General features: G+C 36.3%; 2 protein-coding genes across 5 annotated transcripts in view; both read left to right on the forward strand.

Moving 5' to 3' along the window:
* Positions 1-24986, forward strand: part of LOC130632586 (uncharacterized) — a 79577-nt gene that overhangs the window by 5961 nt on the left and 48630 nt on the right. Inside the window, exons 1-3 of one of the 4 annotated variants that reach the window (XM_057444490.1) lie at positions 7367-8566; positions 8648-9567; positions 18561-18657. In XM_057444490.1, coding sequence (XP_057300473.1) covers positions 18645-18657 — 13 coding nt within the window. In that variant the 5' untranslated portion in view covers positions 7367-8566; positions 8648-9567; positions 18561-18644. Of the gene's footprint in view, positions 1-7366; positions 8567-8647; positions 9568-15935; positions 17760-18560; positions 18658-24986 lie in introns of those variants that run through there. The other 3 variants (XM_057444485.1, XM_057444489.1, XM_057444488.1) reach the window with 3 other exon arrangements.
* LOC130632632 (uncharacterized) lies at positions 1646-4147 on the forward strand. The gene is made up of 2 exons (XM_057444491.1): positions 1646-1924; positions 2064-4147. The coding sequence occupies exons 1-2, from the start codon at positions 1895-1897 to the stop codon at positions 4020-4022; spliced, it is 1989 nt and encodes a 662-aa protein (XP_057300474.1). The 5' UTR covers positions 1646-1894; the 3' UTR covers positions 4023-4147.

Genomic DNA, 24986 nt, shown 5'->3' on the forward strand with positions numbered 1-24986 from the left:
AGTCTAGATCAGATTGGAAGAGGGTCATTAATGTAGCCCGTCCAACCCGTGCTCGCATGGAAAACGGACGTTAAGCCGAGAATGATGAATGATGATGATGATGAACTTTTAGTGGGGTTTATACAAATGTTCTCAGTTTCATACCATTGTCCTATCAATATAGTTTGGTTTACTCTTTATTTGTTTTACATTGGTGTCAGATTTGTCTAAATTCCACAGCGATGTAAAATTCCTAAAGAATTTCATCTAGGAATGATTATCAACGTATTTGCCTTATTTAGGGTCTGCGTCATTACAGGTCAGGCGGGACACGTCAAGTTGCATAGGTGTTTCTTGCAAGTTATTTTTTAGGTCTTTAAAAATGTCTGCCGTGTTTTGTTTTAAGAATAAACATTCCAGGTCCCTGCTTTCCGGGTACAAAAATTGCAACATATGTTGGCAAAACTATACGGTACTTGAAAGTAAGGTTTTGTAAAGAACTTAAGACATCAAATCTCACAGGCAAAAGAGTTACTACGCAAAAACTGCAGTTACAGTGAAATTCTTCTTATGTCTTCTCCCCACACTGACAATAATAACTTTACTGTTCTGACTTCTGACTACTAACTAGGGCAGTGTTATACATGATTGGTGCGACCGCCCAACCCAAGAGAGACTTTAATTCGGATTTTTGAGAACTCAAACCTCCAGCGGAAATGACGTTATCACCTCACTAAAATTTTGTATAATTTGAATAATATAAAGTACGTACTCAGCAACTCAAGTTACATCTTGCTGAAGAGTACGCGGAAATTGATATACAACTTCACAAGAAAATGGCATGAAAAATCATTATCTCCTGAATTTTTATCATTTCCGTTCTTTATAACTAGTTGTTGTATATAGTTGTAAGAAGAACTTATAAGTTTAGTTGCAGGTAATATACCTGTCTACACGTTAAGATAAAATGTATAAGTTTATTTTATAACTCTGTTTTCACAATGAATACCACAGAATAAATACGTAAATCTCCCGTTGCGGTTATTGCTTTAACAGCAGCAGGGGTAATGATAGGAGAAAAAAAGCGGTTATGAGTAGAAACCAAAAAAAATATGCTCAAATATTTAGATAATAAACAATAGCTCATTCAACATTCTGTTAATTTAAATAGAAAAAACTTCAACCTCGTCGCCAGGGTTTGTTGCCATGTCAAAGCCGCTAGCGCTTACCTGACAGCTAAACAAGATTTTTCAAGATTTTGTATTTTAGCCGCTTGCCTCGACGTCAAAAAGGCAAAAAAAAAACCTTTGAACGAGGTTGAAAAAACTTAGCATGTCCAACTTTTAAAAAACTGAAAACCGAAAAAAGTTGTACATCTTTCCTGTTTACACGGTAAGTATTTTTATCTTACATTTAAATGGTCCGTTTAAACTTACCGTGTATTTTAGTCTTTAGCTTTTATTTTCGCAGGCGCAGATTGTTTTCAGTTCCGAAATTATCACCCACAGGTACCGTGGCTGATTACAACGTTTTGTTTTCATTTAAAATAGGCGCATTGTAAAAGACGCGGCCGCGTGAAATTATGTGCGGCCGCGTTTTAAAAAGCGCGGCCGCGTCTTTATAGCAGCGGCCGCGTGTTTCACCGCGAGTTTTACCGCCAGTTTTCAAATCTGGTCCGCAAAATGTGGCAGTTAAAACAGGTACTAAAATACGCGGCCGCGCTTTTTGCCACTTATTCTGCCGTTAATTTTAAAGTAAAACAGGCGGTAAATGACGCGGCCGCGCTTTTCTTCCGCAGAAGATTTTCGAAAAACAACGGCATGTGGCCAAGGGCGCAGTGTTCTGGTCTGCAAATTAGAGCCCTGGAACACTAGAACGGAATTCTTAGAAAGTTACTTCTCAGAACTCACAGAAAATGGCAGCTGCAGCTGGAAGCTTTGAAAAGGTAAACAAGCAATTAGCTAGCTTATTTCGCTTTATTTTTTGCAAATCTACGAAGATAGCAGGCAAAGAAACACACTGACCTAAGAAAATCTTTCACATCACACAAGTCAGTTTGGATAATAGCTATATGTTTTGTTTAGGTGAAAACTTTCCTTGAGTCCAGAGGTATAGAGTATTTGTTGAATTCGTTCATCCTGAACAAAATTGACGATAATGTGGCTCCTCAAGTTGAACAACAAAAGCTTGTGGAGCTAGGGTTGGCGTATGGAGATATATTATCATATCGGCTGATATTTGCACTCCCTGTGGTTGAAGAGAAGTCCTATCATGAAAAGGCAGATGAACTAAGAAAAATATTGAAAAGAGCCCACTCTGGGAAAGGTCACTCTCTGGAGCAAGATTTCATTGATATAGAAACATATGGTTTGAGTTGTAGAGACAAAAAAAAAGGAATACAAGTATATTTATACTATCCTAAATCATTTGCGAAGTTGGAGTTTTCAAAGTTGTGCAATAAGTCATATTCAAGCATGTTTGAATTAGATACAGAAATTATTGGACCAGAAGAAACAGTAATATCATCTGCATGGGCAGAAGGTACCTCAACAATTACTGTGCCACCCAGCTTACCAGGATCGAATTTTGTTGACAGAAGTATATGCAGTGTTTGTTCTTGTACGTATATTGGTAGCTGTCTACGCTGTGAGCAAAATGAAAGTTACACAGCAACTTTGCTAGCAGATCAAACAGACAACATGACAGAGGATACTTTTTTAGCATCACCCGATCCAGATGCTGTGACAAATACTGCCAAAACTGACATAGATGTAAACATAGAAAATTCTACTCTTCGTGATTTGAGATTGAGACATTTTTCAAGAAACACACAAAAACCAGTGAGATATAGACATTCAATTGGCTCACCCTCATTGTCTCTTCAACTAGAATCAACAGAGGACAGTTCAGCATTTGGTGATGATGAAGTGAATCGTTTTATGGAAAATTATGAGACAGATAATTTTGATAATGCTACTCCACAGTTTGAAGAAACAGAAACTGATTCTATCGCATTTATGCAAAACTGTGAAAGCTACTTCACCAATTCACCAAAAGTAAACACAAAGCATATCATCATACAACGAGATTCACAGCGTTTTTGGCCTGTATTATTACGTCAAAATTTTGATCTTTCGTCTGAAAAAATAGCTATCAGATTTGCAGGTGAACCCGGTGCTGATGCAGGTGGACCGCTGCGCGAATTTTACTCATTGTCAATGAGACGGTTTACCACTATCCCTGGGGTATTTTTCGGAGATGACAAAGGAATTTGTTTCAAATTAATGCCAGATGGTGTATTAAAAAAAGTATATTACAAGCTTGGGCAGTTAACAGGTGCATCTATTATACATGTTGGAAGAGGTCCCGAATGTTTCTCTGAGCTCATTTTCAATGCATTGTATGATTTGCCATATCCTGATAAAATAACACCAATAAATGATGCAGAATTCAAGTATAAATTGGATAAAATTGAGAGTGGCGAGAATGAAGATCTACTTGATTTGAACATTGTTCCTGTACCTGATATCGAACAGAACAAGCAAGTTTTTTCAATCAGTTATTTAGTGATGAAAAATCGTGCCGCAATATCACAATTTGGAGAAGGACTAAAAAGTATATGTCCAGAATTTATGTTACAATCCAATTGTCACACTATGAAAGCTTTTTTATTGCCAGATGAAAAGATCTTAACTCTTGATGAGCTTCTTGTTATTCTATGCTTTCACAACGTCGAAGAAATTGGTTCTAATTTACACCGTGATATTTCCAATGCCATTTGTGACTGTGAGCTGTTTTTAGCTGATGTTGCTAATGGAAACTATGATGAGATATCTCTTAAAGACATACTGTTTTTATTCACTGGAATGGATAAAATTCCCAGAAAGGGTTTGGATAAAAACATTGATATTTTTTTTAACTGTGATTTCAACTTTCCAAAAATTTCTACATGTGGACTTAATGCCACTCTACCAACAAAAAAAGTTGAGCATAATCTGAAGATTGCTGCTAAATTCGGAGGGACTGGATTTGGTGTTGTTTAAAATATTCATGTTTTGTATCATATATTATTGAAAAAATGTTTTTAGTCTTTTTTTAAATGAAAATTTTGTTATCAAGTTTTTTGGTAATCACTTTTTTAGGACTTTTTAGTGTAACCTTATAACCCCCAAGAGATCTCAGTTCTTCGTATACGTTTCATTGAAATTTTTTTGAATTTGTTAAAGTGCTCCCAGTGAAAACGAGCGAATTTCGCCTCTTTTATGATATTGGAAAATTTATTGATTGTTATTCTCATGATTTATATGTGATATTTTGTTTGGATATGTTATGTTTCATCAAAGAGACTTAGTATATAAATGTTTCTTTTTGTTTAGCTTGTTAAACTATAAACCCGTCATTCCTTAAGAATCCAAGTAATTGCACATATGTTTCCAATGATTGTTGTGCGTCCATGGGTGCTTGCAAGTGATGTATCCCCATATAACAAATCAATAAATCATGCAAATCTTTATTTTTGAAAACTGGATGATGATCAATTCCCATGACATTTTCAGCGACAGATATTTCAGTGCTATCCACAAGCATCCCTTGATTTGAATAGCCACTTGCTGACGGAATATGAAACAATAGGTCTGGACGACCTCCTGGTGCGCTTGATGACTGGCGTACGTTTCTTGAATTCCATGTGATGACAAAATCATTAAATTCTCTCTGTAAAACGGGAATATAACAAAGAAATAAGGCTTCTCTATGGGTTGGTAATTCGGGGTCATATACGAGTGTTGATGTGAGATGTTTGAAATAATTTATCCACCAATTAAGTTTGTACAACTTGAGGCGAGACCAAAATGCTTCTATTCTCTGGTTTCCCGTTGAACGACCGTACTTAAAACTATCGCTGTTACCAGTGAAAAATTCTTGTAAATCCGCACAATAAATGTTTTCCGTCCCTCGGTCCATTCTCAGTATACGCGGACATACACCGTATCTCTTCACGCATTGCAAAAACAAATTTCCGATTACAAGTGGATCATTATTTGTTGTTGAAACAACCAACCATAGTAATTTACGGCTGAAACCATCAATACCACCGTGTATTGCCAATCCCCATCTTTTTAATTTGTCATTTCCATCTATATGATATATGTCACAAGGACCTTTGGTATCATATATGCGTCGTGTAATCACTTTTCCAAGCCTTTTTTCTACTCCTGACGGATCCACCTCCTTCAATATAGTTCGCACAGTCTCCTTAGCAACAATCACGTCAAACTTCAATGCTATCAATTCTGTCATTTGCCGGTAACCGAAACTTGAAGATGACACTTGCAACTCATTCTTAATAATATCTACCAGGATACTGCGAGAAACATTGCTAGTTCGACGTAAGCCCAATGTTGTGCATATTGATTGAAACTTTCTCATAGATAATGACTTGTGATGACGCTTGTTAATCACCATACATATTTCCAAATACTTCAACTTAGGTCGTAGGCTATGATAATACGCCACTAAATCTTCCAATGACACATCGACACCGACTGGCATAGCATCCATCTTGCACTACGAGTAAACACGTTTTCGTCATTGAACGGTGGTAACTCTCAGGACCACATCGAATCACATCTCAAGGAAAACTGCCCGGCCGCGTCATTTACCGCCTGTTTTACCTTGAAATTAGCGGCAAAATCAGCGGCAAAAAGCGCGGCCGCGTATTTTAGCACCTGTTTTAACTTTGACATTCTGCAGACCAGATTTAGAAACCGGCGGTAAAACTGGCGGTAAAACACGCGGCCGCTCCTAAAAACACGCGGCCGCGCTTTTTAAAACGCGGCCGCACATAATTTCACGCGGCCGCGTCTTTTACAGTGCGCCTATTTTAAATGAAAACAAAACGTTGTAATCAGCCACGGTACACAGGGGCTGCGTAGTGTAAGTTAAATAAAGCTTATTCATACAAAAGGAGAGACCTCGGCTCCTAAAACAAACACGTGCTTCTTGTTTTAGTTTAGGTTTCGCGCTTCATCTACATTCCGTGTAGGATCTACACGAAATCCCTTCCACATTAATTATTTTTCGACTTTTGGCCCCTGGAAAACTCTAATAACAAGTGCCAGGTTGGAGGGCCTATTTTGCTCGGCGACTAACTTAAGAAATTCGAGTAGCTGACATATGGAGGTCATTCTTGTCTCGATGATTCATGAGACGCGCGAAAACTGCGCACACGAGATTCGGTTTCTCTTGGTTTGCGTTATAATTTTTAATCTATGATCTATTATCATGGAAAAAGACCAAGCAAAGATTGATTCAACCGATTTTAAAAATAGGTGAATTCACTGTTTTTTTTATTTTATTTTTATCTCTGTTTATCGTGAAAAATAGTCATTTTTGATATACTCGTGTTGTAGAATATGATGGAGAATGACTATTTTCAAGTGACGAAGAAGATGATTCGTTCTTTAAATCTGATGCGATGTAAAGAAATATATTTTTTATTTTTGTGTTTATACATTATTAAAATTCTTCTACAGTAGCTATAATAGCGCGCATTTTATTTATTTATTATAGAGATGAAATTTTAAAAATACAAAAAAATCATGCGCAATCTCGTAAAAGAAAACTTGGTAAATCTATACAATAAATTAATTATTCATGATGTTTTAATTGCAATAATCCTTTTGTTAAAATAATAGTGGAGCAAAAACATAAAAGTAAATCTGACATGGAAGTGGAAAAAACCCAGAGATTGTAGAAAAAGCGCAAAGAAAACGTATTATTTTGCTAACAACTTTTACTTGTTTGCATTAGCTACGATTTGGTCACAAACTTAGAACAAGGTTTTCTTAATGACGTTTTAACATCATTTCATTGTCTTTACAAAAACGTGTATGTTATACCGTCGTAGACATTTCTTCTAATCAATGAAACTATACTGCTTTAGAAAGTTAGACAGAATGTGTCGACTCCTTACGAGAAGCTAAAGAAATAATTCAGCAACATGAAATAGAAACCGGAACATCGTATTCTAACTACTTTAAGGATGAACAAGAAGCCCTGGGGGCTCTAAGAATTTCCGCTCGCTACCAAAATATTTGATGAAAACCAGCTAATTCGTTGTGTTATTGTGCTAAACATTTGAGGAGGTTTGGTGCATGAACCTCTGAAGATAAAGCACACAAGTGACATTATATCTTACAACAAACGCAAACAAAACGAAACGTGTCATAATAAACTCACATTTTAAAATAAATTGCTAACAAAAAATACAGCCTAACATTCATGGTAAGTCTTGCGATTGAAACGTTTATGGTCTTAAACGGCATTTAGTTGACAAAAAATCAAAATTTTGCTGTGACCATCGTTTTCAGCATACTTTTTTTATTAACTGTGCAAATTTTTGTCGAAAATAAAGCAGTTTTAATTTTTGGTTAAATTTTGGCCTAAAATGACATTTAGGTGACAAAAATCAAACTTTTGCACCATCATCATTTTCAGCATACTTTATTTGTTAACTGTGCCAGATTTAGCCGAAAATAAAACGGTTTTAATTTTTGGATCAATTTTGGCCTAAAATGGCATTTAGGTGACAAAAATCAAAATTTCGATGTCACCATTATGTTCACCATACTTTTTTTGTTAACTTTGCCAATTTTTGTTGAAAATGAAGTAGTTTTAATTTTTGGACCAATTTTGTCCTAAAATGACATTTAAGGTGGCAAAAAATCAAAATTATTATGTCACCATTATGTTCAGCATACTTTTTTGTTAACTGTGCCAAATTTTGTTGAAAACAAATACTAATTTTGTCCTTAAACATCATTTAGATGAGTTCCCAGTAGTTGGGGAGCTTGGGTGCGAAGTTTACATCTGTGACGGAGAACATGTAATCCCAGGGTCGATTTTTTCTCAAAAAATGCTCCAAAAGAAAAAAACGACGGTTTTAAAGAATTTCCTACGCCTTCGGGCGCGGAAATTCAATAACATAACATGAATACTGAACAGACAAACCGAAATAATATCTTCAATAATACTTTAAGGATGTAGCTTTCGGTGCAGACAGTAAGTTTTGACTAAATATTTAATAGAATATAGCTACATAAAATGTGATTTAAATTAAATTTTAATTTAAGCGTGGAAATAAGTTATCCAAATAAATTTTTGAATTAAAAGGAAAATGCATTTTGTTTGAAGACAAAAAATCTTCCATTTCTCAAATAATGTTCGACGGGATACCGTTTATAGTTGTTGGAACAAAAAGCCTATGGTACTGATAGGAACGCTTCTCACAAGAAAGAAAGAAAAGAAAATAAGCTAGAGCGAAAATTATCCTTCGAGATATTGTTTCCTTTCCAGATTACAAGGTGAAATAATATTTTTCCATTCAAGATTACCCGTAAATGCTATAGGATAACACCGTCCTAATATTATTTTATTGTTTATTTAGATAGACAAGTTAACTGAATGGAAGAAAAACTGCGCCAAAAAGTTGAAAAATGAATGGGCAGCTAATAAATCCCAAGTGAAGACCAACAGAGAAATTTGGATAAAAATATTAGATTGCCACGCAGACCATTTGTAAGGGGAGGTATTGTCAATATAATATAATGTAACGTATAAATACACTAAGGACGCTGTTGCAATTATATTAAACTTGAAATCGTTTCAGCGCGGTGGTATCAGTCAACAAATCGATTCAAGAATAATAACGAAAATTCACGAACTCGATGGTCAAGGAATAAGGCAAGTAAAAGAGATGGAAAGACACATAAAGATATATGTTCAAAACAAGTTGTTTTGTGATAAAATGGTTCCTTCACCAACAAACAGAACATTTTTTCCTACACGACGTGACATCACAAACCACATGTACATAAGCACAACAAAGTTACGTTTATCATAGATCGATCAAAATTTCTTATTGTAGAGGAGTTCATCGACAATGTGATAGATTGTAATACTGTAACTCCGCCTCAATCTCCACCTGTCATTAATTTGACCTCACCCCAGAAAACAGGAAAAACTGACGTTGTCCCGGGCCAGTTACTGAGTGAAAAAGAATTGTTGACTTTGCGTGAAATGGACAAAATTATCAACAACCATATGCTAACCGTGTGTTGTGGTATTTTTGGAAATGAAAGGATGGCGCAGTGTGACAAGTGCAAAAAATGGTTTCACGGAATGTGTGAAAACATACCAAACAGCGTTTTTAAGAAGTCCAACCAACAAGAATTGGTATTGCAAAATGTGTAAAAGTGTTTGTTGTAAATTTATCTTATCTCATAAGAAAAAAAAACAAAAACGAACGAAAGTGTTTTATTCCATTCCGCGTGGGTATTCAAGCCGTACGGGCATAGTTTGTTTAGATATTCGGAACAACTCGCGAAAACTCGTCCAAAATATTGTTTTTTATGAACCTCCGACCCGGCACTTGTTATTAGAGTTTTCCCAGGATGACAGATTACAAAACCGAAAGTGAAAATCGAACTAAAAAGAATAAACTATGTTATTGTATAGTGGCTGAAGTACATATATCGAGCCATGAAATTGATGCAACCTCTCTGTGGCATCTACTTGCCTTTTTATTAGGTAGTTGAGGATTGTCTATTCCTAGCAGATATTTCTGTTCTCACAAGAGAGGAGTTTTGCTAGTAGTTTAGCTTTATTTTAATTTAGATATAAATAGTTTTTGTTTAATCAAAGATTCTGCTGTGAGAGTTTGACCAGAAGTTGTACCATGTGATATTCTAACCAGATTGGCGTATACTGACCAAATTCTGTGAACGTCTGTGATTTCACCTTTCTCGGTAACTTTCTCTTTTCACTGGCAACAATGGCAGGTTATGAAATGATATCCTGACCCTTACGTCCATGATGTACCGTATTACCATTTTCATTGACACACACAATCTTGTGCACTTTATAGAACAGACAGCCTAAACATTGATGGGGTAGATCATACACCGGAAAATTTTTGCGCATCAGAAAAAGGTACATACTGATGTTTCAAGCAGCTACTAGCTCCAAATGAGACGAAGTCACCAAGTATTGCAACCATTTTAATCATAAAATAGACTTTAAGAAAATAATAATTACAGTGGGTGTCATTGGAAAAAACACATTACGCAAATCATGGAAAATTTTTGCTTGACCATTTAGAAACGGCCACCTTGTGCACCGGCATTCATGCAAAGTTGTTTTTAGGTATAAAATACAGATTGTTGCTAGAGCTGTTTGTTTAGATAATCATGTAATTAGGACGGTACTCTATAAGCTATATACATTTGTCTTTTTGGTATTTAAACTTCACTGACAATATGTTTTATTTAACCTGATATGGATAAACGAGAAGAACTGTTTTGTCGTCTGATCCTTTTATTGGTAATAAAAAATCCTCTAAATCAACCGAAAACTTTTTTCTCCACAGGGCATTGATTGATTCGGGGTTATATTGTTGAGATGAAGTGGCAATGCCATGTTTAGAATAAGCATGATGAATAATAAAGCGACTGGTAGCCTTGTGGTGGAGTGTTTGCTTCCAGTTGCGAGGGGGGGTCTTTGGTTCTCACCCTGGCTGAGTCTGGAATAATCTTCCAGACTAAGTGACCTGTAAGGGAAGTCTGCTTTCGTTTAAGACTTCCATCTCTAATGTATTTGGCAAATTATAATGGAGATCACTTTTTAATTGAATAATATAAATATTATCATGTCATGAACAAGCGAGTTTATTCTAGACTAAGTTTCGACAGCTACAGCTGTCATCGACAGGCAATGATCGTATTCATCTTTGGCTATTTATTATCCGAAGAGATAATTAGAGGATTGAAATTAACCAATCACAGCAATTAAAGTAATTAACTTTTACACGGACCCAGATGGAATCAATAGATTCATTAAAATCTTTCCTTTTTCTAAAAATTTGCTTTATGTTACGTTTCTTTTCTAAAAGTTCGCTTTTTGTTACGTTTGTCCCGAACCATTTTTTGCACTTTTTCCTAAATGTTCGCCTTCCGAATTGCGGGAAAAATTCTGTATTTCTGGAAGTTGATAGGGAATACTTCTGTCAATTTGTGCCCCTACTACAGGTTCATCTGGGGGCAAATAAAAAACCTTCACAGTCATGGCATCATTAATAGATTCTGGACTTTCAACGGAGTAGTTAATTTCTCCTTAACGGAAAATAGTGCAGGGACAAAAGTCTTCCACATGAATGACCTAAAATCGAAATTCCCTGATGTTGATTTTTCCTAAGTTTTTTATTATTCTTTTAATTGCTGTAGTTCCCAATAAAAACACAAACTTGGAGTAGAAAATTTATTTCGATTTTGTAAGAATAAACTGAGGATAATTTGGCGGAATCGGGTGAGGATGCTAGGCTGGAGAGAAGATATTGTCTCAAGCTCACGTGCGTGTTCCCAATAAATTCGCTCTTCTCCACTACATCCGGAGCTCTTCTCCTAGTAGTGTTCGCTCTTCTCCACTACATCCGGAGCTCTTCTCCTAGTAGTGTTTCTGGCTTAACTAATCTCTCAATCACATCCGGAGCTCCTCTCCTGTGATTCCATTTCCTCTATCATACCTCACAAGAACCTACTCTTTATGAGCTCTAGCTTCTTTTGCATTTCACACCTGTTATTAACCTCTTGGTGCACCACCTCTGACTGTCAGCGCCGCATGCCCCTGCTGTTATTTCCCCAGTCATCTGTCCTGCTCGCGTGGTGCACTGTCGTTCATCTCCTCGCACCTGTACTGAATTCACCATACTCTTCCAGGGGTACACGCACATCTCTACACTTTGTGGCTGCCCAGGGCAGCCCAGCACCCCCACCAGTTAAATTTAACACATTGACATAATTGAGTAAAGTTGCCAATTGCTTCCACCACTGGACTAAAACCTTGTTGGTCGTACTAAGCCAAACTGCGCCAATTCAAGGAAACCGTGTAGCTAAAGCAATTGGACATTTCTTTACGCTTGACGACGTTATGTAGCCTCGATGAACCAGTTCGATTGTAGATAGTCCGTTATCGTTCCAACATAGTGTGGCGATGATGCAGGTGTGTCACATAAAGAGAAAAATAAAATAAAATTAACCAAATATATGGGTGGGTGGGTGGGAAAATTATTTCAGTTAAGCAAGTTATTGCTACTACTGGTGAGAAGCTAAATCAGAGTGAATCCCTCGTATTTATAGGGCCCCTGGATTGTTGATTGGCTAACTTAGAACCTCCTAATATGGACATACTATACCCAAACCTTTAGTCCCCAACTCTAAAGTATCAACAACAAGAAAGTTGCTTCAAGTTATGACACATAGCTTTGATTTGCTTAATTGGGATAAAGATGCCTTGGGTGAGCAAGACAACCTTGCCTACCCTTAATGATGCATCTGCATAGCAACTATCAAGTATTGGGAACTGCAATTAACATGAGCTAAACTGTGTTTAGCTCCATTTAATTGCTGTAGTTCCCAATAAAAACACAAACTTGGAGTAGAAAATTTATTTCGATTTTGTAAGAATAAACTGAGGATAATTTGGCGGAATCGGGTGAGGATGCTAGGCTGGAGAGAAGATATTGTCTCAAGCTCACGTGCGTGTTCCCAATAAATTCGCTCTTCTCCACTACATCCGGAGCTCTTCTCCTAGTAGTGTTCGCTCTTCTCCACTACATCCGGAGCTCTTCTCCTAGTAGTGTTTCTGGCTTAACTAATCTCTCAATCACATCCGGAGCTCCTCTCCTGTGATTCCATTTCCTCTATCATACCTCACAAGAACCTACTCTTTATGAGCTCTAGCTTCTTTTGCATTTCACACCTGTTATTAACCTCTTGGTGCACCACCTCTGACTGTCAGCGCCGCATGCCCCTGCTGTTATTTCCCCAGTCATCTGTCCTGCTCGCGTGGTGCACCGTCGTTCATCTCCTCGCACCTGTACTGAATTCACCATACTCTTCCAGGGGTACACGCACATCTCTACACTTTGTGGCTGCCCAGGGCAGCCCAGCACCCCCAAATTCCCCCAAATGAACATGGTCTATGAGCCGATATTTGAAGAGAACGACGAGATAATTCAACATGCCATAACAGACTTAACAACTTGACGTGAAAAAAAAAAAAACTACATGCAAGTGCCTATAAATTAGCCTTTTACAATTATATTAAGACATAATAACGCAATTATAAGACATTGAAATCCCACAACTTAGTTACCGCATCAAGGCAAGCCATGTTGCCACTCCACTTACGCAAAGCGCTATTAGATAAATGGATATACCTTCTGTAACAGTCACTGGACCACCTACCAAGTGTTTTTATGGCTGAGTCAGGAATGCCGCACGAAGCTGCTGTAGAGGCCCCACCAATACGGAAACTATGGGTATTTAAATGTAAACTATCATTTAGACTGACGAACAAAAATGCTGAAACGTACTTCCGAGTGATAAAATCCCCATTTGACAAAACGAACAACGGACCAGCCTTAGCCCCCCGAAATAACAGGTAATTTCTTAAAGCTTTTACTGGGCAAAATTTGTGTTCAATCATTGCAAGACGAATTGTGACACCTTTCCTAAATGGATCTGTTTTGGATGCCTTGATGGTTAGCTTTACGATTGTTGCCGAGGAAGAAAATTCAATGTCTGAAGGTGACAGGTGAATTTTAGGATCATAAAAATTTTTTGATGGTGTAACAAATTCGGATACACGTAAAAACCCAAAAAACGCAACAAGGATGAGAGCAGACCATAATGCTTTGTCATGACTAGTAAATTTAGATTCACAAATAAAGTTTAACATTTCGTGCAGATGAACAGGTGTAATAGGCAATCTCGTAGTACGGGAATGTGGATGGCATCTGCGGATACCTCGCATGACGTAAAATAATTTAGCCATTGAAGATATGTTTTCTTTATAGCCTTGCATCTTGCTATGATATTGTATGCCAGACAAATAGACTTTAATAGTTGAGAATTTAATGCGATCTGCCAGGTACGACACAAAAAATTGTAAAGTTAACTCTTTAAGAGGAAACATAGGTACCATGACGTTTTGACAAAATTGTTGGTATGCCCGGATACCAGAACGATAAGTTAGTCTTGTATTTGGTGAAATGGAAGAATACAAGTAATAATTCACAGACTTTTCAATAGATTCCAAACAGATGAAGGAATGGCTGTGGGACACCTGTCTGCTTTCATGCATTCTTTTTTGAACTTGCTTACCTGCAACCGAGAAAGTAAATCTGCATAAATATTAGAACAGCCTGGGACATGACAAAGCAACAGATTTATGTTACGTTGAGCAGTAAAAAAGAATAAGTGACGGATTAATGTCATTATATCTTTGCATTTGCATGAGCCTGTGTGCCAGATTTGCACAATGGCTTCATTGTCTGTGCCTAACACCACCTCGTGGTCTGTCCAACCTTCTCCCCAACAAAACGTAGCTATAACAATGGCTAACAATTCAAGGAAGCTGATGCTATAAGTGCGCTTAGATTGAAAGGGCAATGAGAACCACTGGCCATTATAGTATCCCCCTAGTCCTACTCCTGAGGCATCAGTGAACAGGTCAACTTTGCTAGACAAAATGGTGTTTGTGTGAAATAAAGCAACCCCATTCCACGATGGTAAGAATTCAAGCCACCATTCTATGTCTTTCCTAGCCTCTGCACTAATGTCAATGTGATGATGTAACCTATCCACTTTGGTGGACAAGTCAATCAAACGTCGAAGGAAAATTCTGCCGCTCTTCACTACTTTGCAAGCGAAAGAAAGTGACCCTATTAATGATAACAAATCCCTTTTTTTGCATTTTTTCCTGCCGTGCCATTGCCTCAACTCTGCCATGAGATTGCTAAATTTCTGACGAGGTAATCTTAGAACTAAATTGATGGTGTCAATTTCAATACCGAGATAAGTGATTACTTGTACTGGACCAATAATTTTTTCGTCAGCCAGAGGGACGCCAATTAATGAAAATGTATGGATAATGGCATCAACAACGTATTGGCATTGAGATTTAGTGCAGTGGGCTGTTATAAAGTCGTCAAGATAGTGTTTTAAATTAGTAACAAGTATAATAACAGTTAAAATCCATGTTAGTAGATCCGCAAAGTTGTTAAAAATGAAGGGTGAGGATCTTCCCCCAAACGGCAGAACCACATCATAATAATATCTGTTTTTCCATAGGTACCCCAAAAGATGCCAATCATCAGCGTGTACAGGACATAACCGAAAGGCGTGTTTTATGTCTAATTTAGCCATGTAGCAGTTCGGGCCTAAAGATTTTATGAGATTGACTGCTTCATCAAATGATGAGTATTGTACAGAGAACTCTTCCTTACTTATCCTGTCATTGACAGAGAACCCTCTGGGGGAAGATAGGTCAAGAACTACCCGGACAGTGCCATCTTTTTTAGGTGCTGCGCCCAAAGGAGAACAGTGGAAGTTATCCAACGGTTTAAAGTCAAATGGTCCTACAGTGTGGCCTCTGTTTAATTCCTTTAAAATTGCCTCATCAACTAAATTCTCATAAGTAAAAGCCGATTTGTTATTTCTTGTAGCCGAGGTTAAGGGAGTGTTCTGGCTGCATCCTAACCTAAATCCGTAGGTAAAACCTGATACAATGAAATCTACGAGATCCCTGTTGGGGTGGGATAACAAAAACTTATTTAGAACGCGAACCTTAACCGGTGTGTGCACTAATGAGGGTTTGTGAAAAAATTTAGTTGGGACCGAGCTTAGAGGACCTGGATGGGCAAAAGATAACGGGGTGGTTTTTCTGACAGAAATGGCAACAGTGGGGATAGGAACAGTTTGGTCGGCAAGGAAGTGCTTTGTTGAAGGAAAAGCAAGCAGGTCTGTCTGGTGGCCATGATTTGCTTGGGACATTCCGAAACTGTGTTGATGATTCTGCTGGGCCAGTGAATTTATTGGGGCATTGTGCGGCAAAGTGGCCAGAGCCCTGACACCTAAAGCACCTGCCTAACCTGGATGGGAGTGACTTTGTGAACGACGTTGATGGCTGAGCACCCCTAAGATACATATTAAACAAAGTGTCGTCAACCACGTCCCATCTGCCGCTAGCAGGGTTGTTGGCCAGTTGCATACGATAAAGTTGATCATATTCATACACAGAAGAGAAGACATATTGTGAAGCAAACTGAGTTATTACGGTTTGATACATCAACATTTGATGTACAAGATTGGGTTGAAAACAAACAACACACCTCAAATAATTTGTCCATGCTGACACCCAGGAGTTAAAATCTTTCACCCTCCCTTTCCCAGTGGTCTTCTGAGCTAACGAAATCCTAGGAGTGCCCTCCACATTACTAATGTTAATGTCAAATTCCCCACCCTCACCCATCATGGGAAGAGAAGCACAGGAAGACGCAGCAGAAGGTGGTAGAAGAGAATCAAAATTAATGTACTCCCCCTTCTTAATCTTTTCTACAAGATGTTTGGGGATTGGAGGCAAACTAACAGTGGCATACATGTCAGAGTTAGAAGTCCTAGTACCTGCATATAATGGAGCCCCAATGCGAGCAGTTTCGGTGACGTCTTGAAAATCGATCTCCCCATCCCCGCCATTATTTTTGTTGGTAAGTGATGCCTGCTCACCGGCAAACGAAAACAAAGATGGCGCGTAGGCAGTGGGCGATGGCGTTTGGCTTGACGGCGGAACTTTGTCAGGTTTTATAATTTGTTTTAACTCATGCCTTAAAAATGTTTTCATGTCGTTTGAAAATTTATGTAAGTTAAGATGAGTTTTAGGTTTGATAATCCTCCTACGTTTTATTTTTGATCTAGTGCTTGCCGCTCCATTGCTTTGCTGGCTTTCTTCTGCCATTTCACCACTGCTTTCCACTGTGTCTTGTCCCTCGCCAATTTGTGGAATAGTATTTTCAAGGCTAGTTTCTGGACGGTCATAATTTGGCAGAGTGCTCGGACCTTGTCCATCAAGATGAGCAGAATGAAATTTTTGAAATAAGGCTTGTGCCATAGACATTTTTGACAGTCCTTTAACAGGCATGTTGTGTGAATTGGATATCAAAGTTAGGGATTCTTTACCGAGTTTGGCCCATTCCTCTACTGTTCGCATTTGAGGCTCCCTCGCAACATCACCAGGCTGAAAAAGTTTTTTCTTACCGCTTCCTTGATTACTTTTCTTTGTAGACATAATTGCAACAACCAACGATATGAGGTGTAGCAATGTCCAAATACGAAAATTATTTCAGTTAAGCAAGTTATTGCTACTACTGGTGAGAAGCTAAATCAGAGTGAATCCCTCGTATTTATAGGGCCCCTGGATTGTTGATTGGCTAACTTAGAACCTCCTAATATGGACATACTATACCCAAACCTTTAGTCCCCAACTCTAAAGTATCAACAACAAGAAAGTTGCTTCAAGTTATGACACATAGCTTTGATTTGCTTAATTGGGATAAAGATGCCTTGGGTGAGCAAGACAACCTTGCCTACCCTTAATGATGCATCTGCATAGCAACTATCAAGTATTGGGAACTGCAATTAACATGAGCTAAACTGTGTTTAGCTCCATGTAATCCCTTATACGCCTGTGTACTTTTTTTTCAATCATAGTCTGGGTTTTTTATTTTATATTTCTACCGACTGGTTATATCGCGTTTTAGCTGTAGAGCTAGTGCCTACACGGTCTATTCATGATGGTAGACCAGCTGTGTTGTTGTTTTTGTTTACAATTCGCATTCAAAGTTACGAAGAGTCTGCCCACGTTTTCGTTGCACATCTTCATGTCAAGTAAGTTCTTTTGCAACTTTTGTAATAAACTAATTAGGACCAATTCTAAAGCTATCTTATGCGATTTTTGCCAAAATTGGAGCCATCCTAAATATAACCTTTTAAATTCTCATGATTTTATTAAATTGACCACTGATAACGAGACTTGGTCATGTCTAAAATGTCTCCATATTTAAAAACTTATCTATATCACTGAAATAAAAATTCAAATTCAAATTCAAAAAAATTCTATACTATTTATGGTTTCTTTTACTTTTCTTGCTGTCCAATCAGACTCTCGGTCTACGATCTTTTTATTGTTCCAGTCAATAACATGATCATTCTTTCAGTATGGTCTGCAATCTCATTTTGTCTGTAACAAAATAACAATCAAACTCTTAGAAAAGAAAGGTAACATAAAGCAAACTTTTAGAAAAAGTTAGTTAAGTTTTTAATTTTTAATTTTTGTTTTTTTATTTTTTTATTTTCAATTTTCACAGATTAAAAATGTTACTGTGTTTGATTGAGCTGAGGCATTCTAAGGTTTATTATTTTTTTGTTTCTTTTTTGTTCTAGAATCCCCCAGTGGAAACAATCCATTTACAGGTTTTGTGATTTTTTGGGCTTACCACTTAGTAATGCCAGAGAGATTTAAGGCACTAGGGCGCCCTTCACAGGACCCTGGTTGAAGGCAGTTCCAATAAAAAATGAAGAGGCTAGCCTGGGTGAACAATTTAAATAATGAGTGTAATAAAAAAATAGTTTTGATTAAATTAAAATTAAAATTTTCAGCAAAACACATTTTTGTGTCATTTTTTTTAGGATGTTTACACGCTGTTTATCAACTTTGCAATTTTGCATGGCTATCACACATGGACATTGACACTTCATTATATTACAGAGGAAATGAAAGCTTATGGTAAGAGGTTTAATTGTCAATGTTTAGAATTTAAAACTTCAAAATCCCATAGCACTGATATCACAATCTTGCTTTAATCTCGATGTCTTAAACTGTTAGAACATAATGATATTATACAACCTGAAATTAAAAACACCACTAAAATTGTGCAAATTTTTTTTACTGGGTTTAGCATAGCAAGGATTGTTAGATATATTAAAAACAGGTTTACCTTTAGTTGTAAAACATAATCACAACAAAGATTGTCAAAGCTACCCTAGCCATTGTAGAGAAAAACGATATACATTTTTCCATAATAACTAACTTTGAAATAGTTTATTTGTTAAGAAACAAACTATAGTATGAAGTGAAAAAATAACCGGGGAAAATAATTAAAACCCTAAAACTATTTACACAATTAAGAACACAGCAGCATTATCACTTAAGAAATTCCTAACGCGCAGTTTCAGAACATGCAATTATTAATCTAGATTTACGGCACTTGAAAAATATAACACAGCTATACAATTTTTAAAAAAGCGTACTCACTTAAATATAAATAAAAAACACCACTACAGCAAAATGAATAAAACATTCATTTTCCATTTTTTTGTTTTCATGATTTTATTTATACTTAATTCTTTTTTACACTTTAAAAAATGAAAAGATATGAGTTATTTTTCACCTGTTGCAATTTTGAAATAAAAACAAGTAAAGCAAAGTTTTTGCTCAATAAAATATTTTTAAAATATTAGGTTTTGATCTGAATGAAATAAACAAAAAAATATGTAACTTAGGTTAAATGTCTAATCGGCATGAAAACGCCATTCATCATTAGAGATACCATAACAGCATATTCTCAACAGCTTGATGTTAACCGTCCTCAGAAACGAAAAACCCGTTCTGACTCAGCATTTCATAATGGTACTACAAGACATAATTGGTGATAACCAAATCACATCACTGCTAAAACGAAAAATAATAGCCAAGCACTTTTCAGGCGTAGATTTTAATACATTCGTTTTATATGGTCGTAAAGCAATTCAAATTCATCTTTAAATGATTCATTTTGCAATGATTAGCAAGAAGTATTGTCTCAACCCTAAACTCTCTCTTTTGCTCAACCCCATTCTTTTTACTGGGAAATCCCCCCCTTATTTTGGCAAAATTCCAGGGGGACTATGTGTACACTTCCTTTTAACAGGCTATGTCATTGTTGTTAGGATATTCTGTAACTTGCGCTCGTGTTTGACGCTCAGTGAGTTGTTCCAAAATATTGCTTGTGATAAAAAGATTCAAGAGAATTAGCACCTTATCAAAACTTTTCATGACTTTTCTACACACAGACATTAATGTTGGTGTTGAGAGATAGGCTTATTGCAAAGTTTTGCTAGCTGGCTCAAGAATGCTGAATACATCAAGTTTTAAACCTTTAAGAAGAAGTACTCGTTTTGTTTTGCAGACATCAACTTTAAGCTCAGCTTAAATCTTTTGAATGGAAGCATTGTGAGAGTCAATTATTTGAGTGTTACAAAAACCAAAATAATTGGGGGATTGTGTAAGAGTAATTTTAAGGCTGCAATTAGGTGCTCAACGATATGTTACCACTGGGTCTTTTATAATGAACATACTCTATCCCTTGGGAAATAGCTTGGCTTAATCAAGCGCTATCTTAAGTTAGCTTTTTTGAACATGCAATTTAACATAGTCATGCTGCAATCGTTATTCAAGTTTGAAAGTGTAAACGCATCTTGTATATCTGGATTATTGGTAAGTAATGCTCCCGAGGTCAAGCTTTATTAAGTCATGCATCTTGACATTTATGGGCGCTCCATCAGTGGACATTCTATTCTACAGAAAAAAGTATATTTTTAAAAAGATTTAACTAAAAAGTATAAATTTTGTCAAATTCAGTCACAAAAATTTTAATTCATTAATTACCTCTCTGTTTTTTCTTTCTATAAGCAAGCCCATTGTCATAATGCATTTTTCTAAAAGCGCTTTAAAGCCTTCTGCATTTGTCTCATCTGATTCCTCTAAACTAATGATATGGAACTTGATTTCTCCCGTGTGAGCTGTCTTTATCATGAAAAGCTCTTGTTTGTCCATAGTTAGCACTGCTTAAGCCATAAATAATAAGGAATCGGCCCATTATTTGATGGATGGGTTATGTTTTGCATAAAATACTTTTATAAGTAAAAAAGCATTTCATGGCATGACGTATCTGAGGTATAGCTTGTACCAAGTTCGATTTATAAACGCCACGTTCAAATTCACACTATTTTCAAACGATGAAAAAGTAAAATGCGCTAATTGAAACTTCATTATTAATTGATCTCTCAATTTATTGTTCACATGCAGTAATAGATTTTTGATTAACAGGAGTCTATTAAGTCTATTTCTCTATTGAGAGGAGATAAAATGAGACGTTGCACTTCTTAACAACGCTCGTACCCACAACGCACTTATCAACTTGTGCCTTGATAAAAAAGGCAGAAGCAACATTTAGAATTTGATGAATAATAATCTTGACAATTTTTGCAGTAAATTAGAATTACTTCTCCATCTTTATTAAATTTATAACCAAGGTCTTGAAAATCCCAGCTATTAACTTTTTTATCACTTGGCATCTCAGAGTTTGTGTCGCGTTGAATGAGCAAACAAAATGTGAGTGATTTATTATATACAGGGAATAAATAATATTTGCCAGAATCAACGATAGTCCGTCTTTTGAGTAAAAAAGTTGTGAATATTTTTACTTTTTCTCAACTTGCCTGCTACCATTTTTAAATCCTTGTGCACAAATATACTCATAATTTTATTTTTAACATAATGGAACTTTACTGACCTAATACTGGGGGAAAATGCAAGAAATAACAACATTTTTTAGTGGGATATAGAAAATTAACAGTATGTGTATATGTTAAATTATAAGATAAAGTCTGCTTAGACGATAGTTAAAAGGAACTGTCAACTGGACAGTCTAAACCTTTAGCTAATGCAAACTGTCAACCGAGACAGCTTAATACGCAAACTTTTAACAAATACAGGTTAAGACACAAACTGTCAACCAAAACAGCTTATAAAATCAATATGTTAACAAGGACAGCTTAAAATTGTATTAGGAAACTGAGTACTTAATAAAAACCTTATGTTGCTGCATGCAACACATCTCCAAATTTCCTAAACTGCATGCATTAACACATTTGGTAATACACAAACGGAATAATAAAGAGGTGGCTTGATTCCAGCCTTGAATAAAAGGCTGAGTAGTATACATAGACTTATCCAAATAAAAATAGCAAATAAAGATAGCAGCAGATGCTTTGTCACATGCACAAATATATAATGCATATCCTTAGCATCAGAATTTGCATTATAGACTTCTTCATGCTTTGAACCTCAGCCACACAAAACAGATGAGATGTGTCAGGTGATCAACATGTCCTGAGCGTCAGCTATATGCTTATTATGTTGTTTTTATTTATACCCTGAGCATTGGATGTACGAGAGAATTAAGATGCCCTAGGTGTCAGGCGCATCAACATGTCCAGAGGGTCAGGCACATGCTAATTACTGGTGTTTTTATTCATACACTGAGCGTCAGGTGTATGAGAGATGCCCTGAGCATCAAACGTATCAACATGCCCTGTGCGTCAGGCGCATGTTTCCTATTCAAGTGAGGATTACAGTAGATATGTCCTGAGCGCTAGACATATCGACATGCTTTGAGCGTCAGGTGCGTGTTTCCTATTTAAGTGCTGCTGATTGAGATGCCCTGAGCGTCACACGCACCTCAATGAGCATCAAATTTTTTTCCAAGTGCGCAACTAGAGCAACAAATATGGTGCACACATGGATGTAATGACCTGAGCATCAGGTACATTTCCAAGACTACAATGACTTGTATCAACACATTACTTGCGTAAACGTCTGATAAGGGAGGCCCAACATACTCATCAATTACACCTTCAGACTTGTTGTTTCTACCTCTGGACTAAAACCCTGACATAGCATGAGCCAAAAGAAATGCTAGGGAATCCTTGAGGTAGAAGCAATTTGTCTTGCTGTGTTGTACTGAGTGCTCCCATAACAGCTTAGATGCAGTTGACTTTAGTTGCATTGGAGACATCCATGATATTTCGGCGATGCCCGCATTCTATCGCACTACAGTGATAAATTGAATTTGAATCTCATATCCACCATTCGTAGACGTATTGATTGAAAATTCAATATGTAAAAAAGGGTGAGAGGGTGGGTAACTGTAAGCTTAAGGTACATCTGAAGAACTTGTGCAGTGTGAAGTGTTTGGGTTTTATATGCAGCCATTAATAATCAAGACCTGAGTAGGGTCCAGTTCCGATGCAGGCAAGTAGGACTAATATCCCTTGAATTGTAAGGTGTTGGACAAAACAAGAACACTTATATATGTTGTTGAATATACTATATAGCTCCTCACTTGTTACATGTCTCTTCTTTACTGATTCAAACTAGCACACCCACTGACCATACCTAAACTCCATCCTACAGCCGAAGGAGAGTCTTGACTAGAGCCCAGGTGGGCAGGGAAAAGTAGAGAACAGAACAAAAAACAAACATGGCTGACTCACTGCAAAACAAATACCATGTTTGCAGGGCAGGGAACACTGAGGTATAAAATATAAACTGTATATACAATTTGTAATAATTTTCCAACACTGGCAACCTTTAAGATCAGGTCTATAGGTAGAAACCACCCCAAAACTGTGCAATGCTCCACAAGACATTCTCAATGACTAAGGTAAATCTAATGTATATCAACCACAAGTGCTAAAAAAATGTGCTTCTGTCACCACAATTAACATGAGCAAAACTTACAGTTTAGCTTACAATATAAAAAGACTAGTTAGCCAACTTTTTAGGCTCTATAATATAAGTCCAATTTTAATGCGTCAGTTCAATTATTCAATTATTCCTTTGTTTCAACATAGTCATTAAAGAGAAGTGCCATATGTTTTTCTTTATAATTATTAAAATAATTACCATCTCGTGCATAATTTATCATGAATTAAAAAAATTATTATGAATTAAAAGACATGATTACATTATATTATCTTGCAATAAATTTTTTCGTTGTTGAACCTCGTAAACTGTGATTGAAATTGAACAACCGTTTCCCAAGTATATAAAGTTACAATAATTTATGCTCTGTTTATATGATAAACTAGTTATCCCACTTGTTCTTGAAAAATATTGTCATTTTTTGGTTCTCGTATATTGCATTCCTCTACAGACTTAAGAAATATGTAAACAAGAACATAAATAACTCTAAAAAATATTTCTGATATTTTTCTTGGCACTGTTGGGATCTGCATGTCGGCTTGCAATCAAATTTTGTGTGTAAAAATATAGGTCCTATACAAGCTTACCCAGAAAATATGTTATTGCAAACTAAATTGCAAATTCCAAGTTATTCGGTCATTGGAAAAAAAATCATGTTAATCAATTCACTTTTATAATATTAATAAAGTTTAAATGCACATTCTTAAGCAGGTCTAAATATACAGAGGACAGAATATCTTTTTAAACAATTAAAAAAGACTTGTTAGAGTCTTTGGTTGGTCTTTAAGACCAACTCTCTAAGCTCTATAATAAGCCCAACATTATTTTATAACTTGGATTGCCTTTAACAATTTTTTTTTAGAAATTTTGTATTAAATTTTTCCACAATTTTCAATTTATGATCTTCGGATAACTCCATTCTGCTTAAAGTCACGCAATAAAAAAATTGTTTCTAGATCAAACATTACTCTCCATGCTAAGCATGCTCTCCCCCTTAGAGTTTTTAAAGTTTTATGAAAGAGGTTTAAAACGTAACAAGTACTTTCTCAAAACATTAAATGTGAAATCATCATCTTCTCATGCTGCATGTGTTTGCTAACATAATTGAGCAATAAAACCTGATATCCAAGATGATTATATGAAAAGAAATATTTGATTTTCATTCTTTAGCAAAAAAGTTTTTTTTTAATTTTTGGAAAATTGGAATTTCTGAACTTTTTCTATCCGATCACTAAAAAAAGATTGTTTTACGAAAAATTGATTTTTTTCCTATACTCTTGCTTTAAAAAATGCTAATTTATTTCTTTTAACTTTATTTTTCACATATATATATATATATTCCATGTGTAAAATTATCCTTATGTTGTTAACACAATGTATTTCTGCTTTCCCATCGATTACATATAATTACATATATACAGCTTCGTAATTGATTTTATTGTAACTGTTCTGTCTCATTACAGCATGCTGGCATTTTTATGTTTTTTTAAGGTATTCTTGTGGTAACATCAGCATGCTGCGCTTTCATT

The sequence above is a fragment of the Hydractinia symbiolongicarpus genome, chromosome 1, assembly GCF_029227915.1.
Source record: "Hydractinia symbiolongicarpus strain clone_291-10 chromosome 1, HSymV2.1, whole genome shotgun sequence".
In the NCBI taxonomy this organism is placed as follows: domain Eukaryota; kingdom Metazoa; phylum Cnidaria; class Hydrozoa; order Anthoathecata; family Hydractiniidae; genus Hydractinia; species Hydractinia symbiolongicarpus.

Bases quoted from the DNA above. Each gene is read 5' to 3' on its own strand.
- LOC130632632 (XM_057444491.1), top strand. From the start codon at position 1,895: ATGGCAGCTGCAGCTGGAAGCTTTGAAAAG. The intron at 1,925-2,063 runs GTAAACAAGCAA...TGTTTTGTTTAG, and splicing joins CAGCTGGAAGCTTTGAAAAG to GTGAAAACTTTCCTTGAGTC.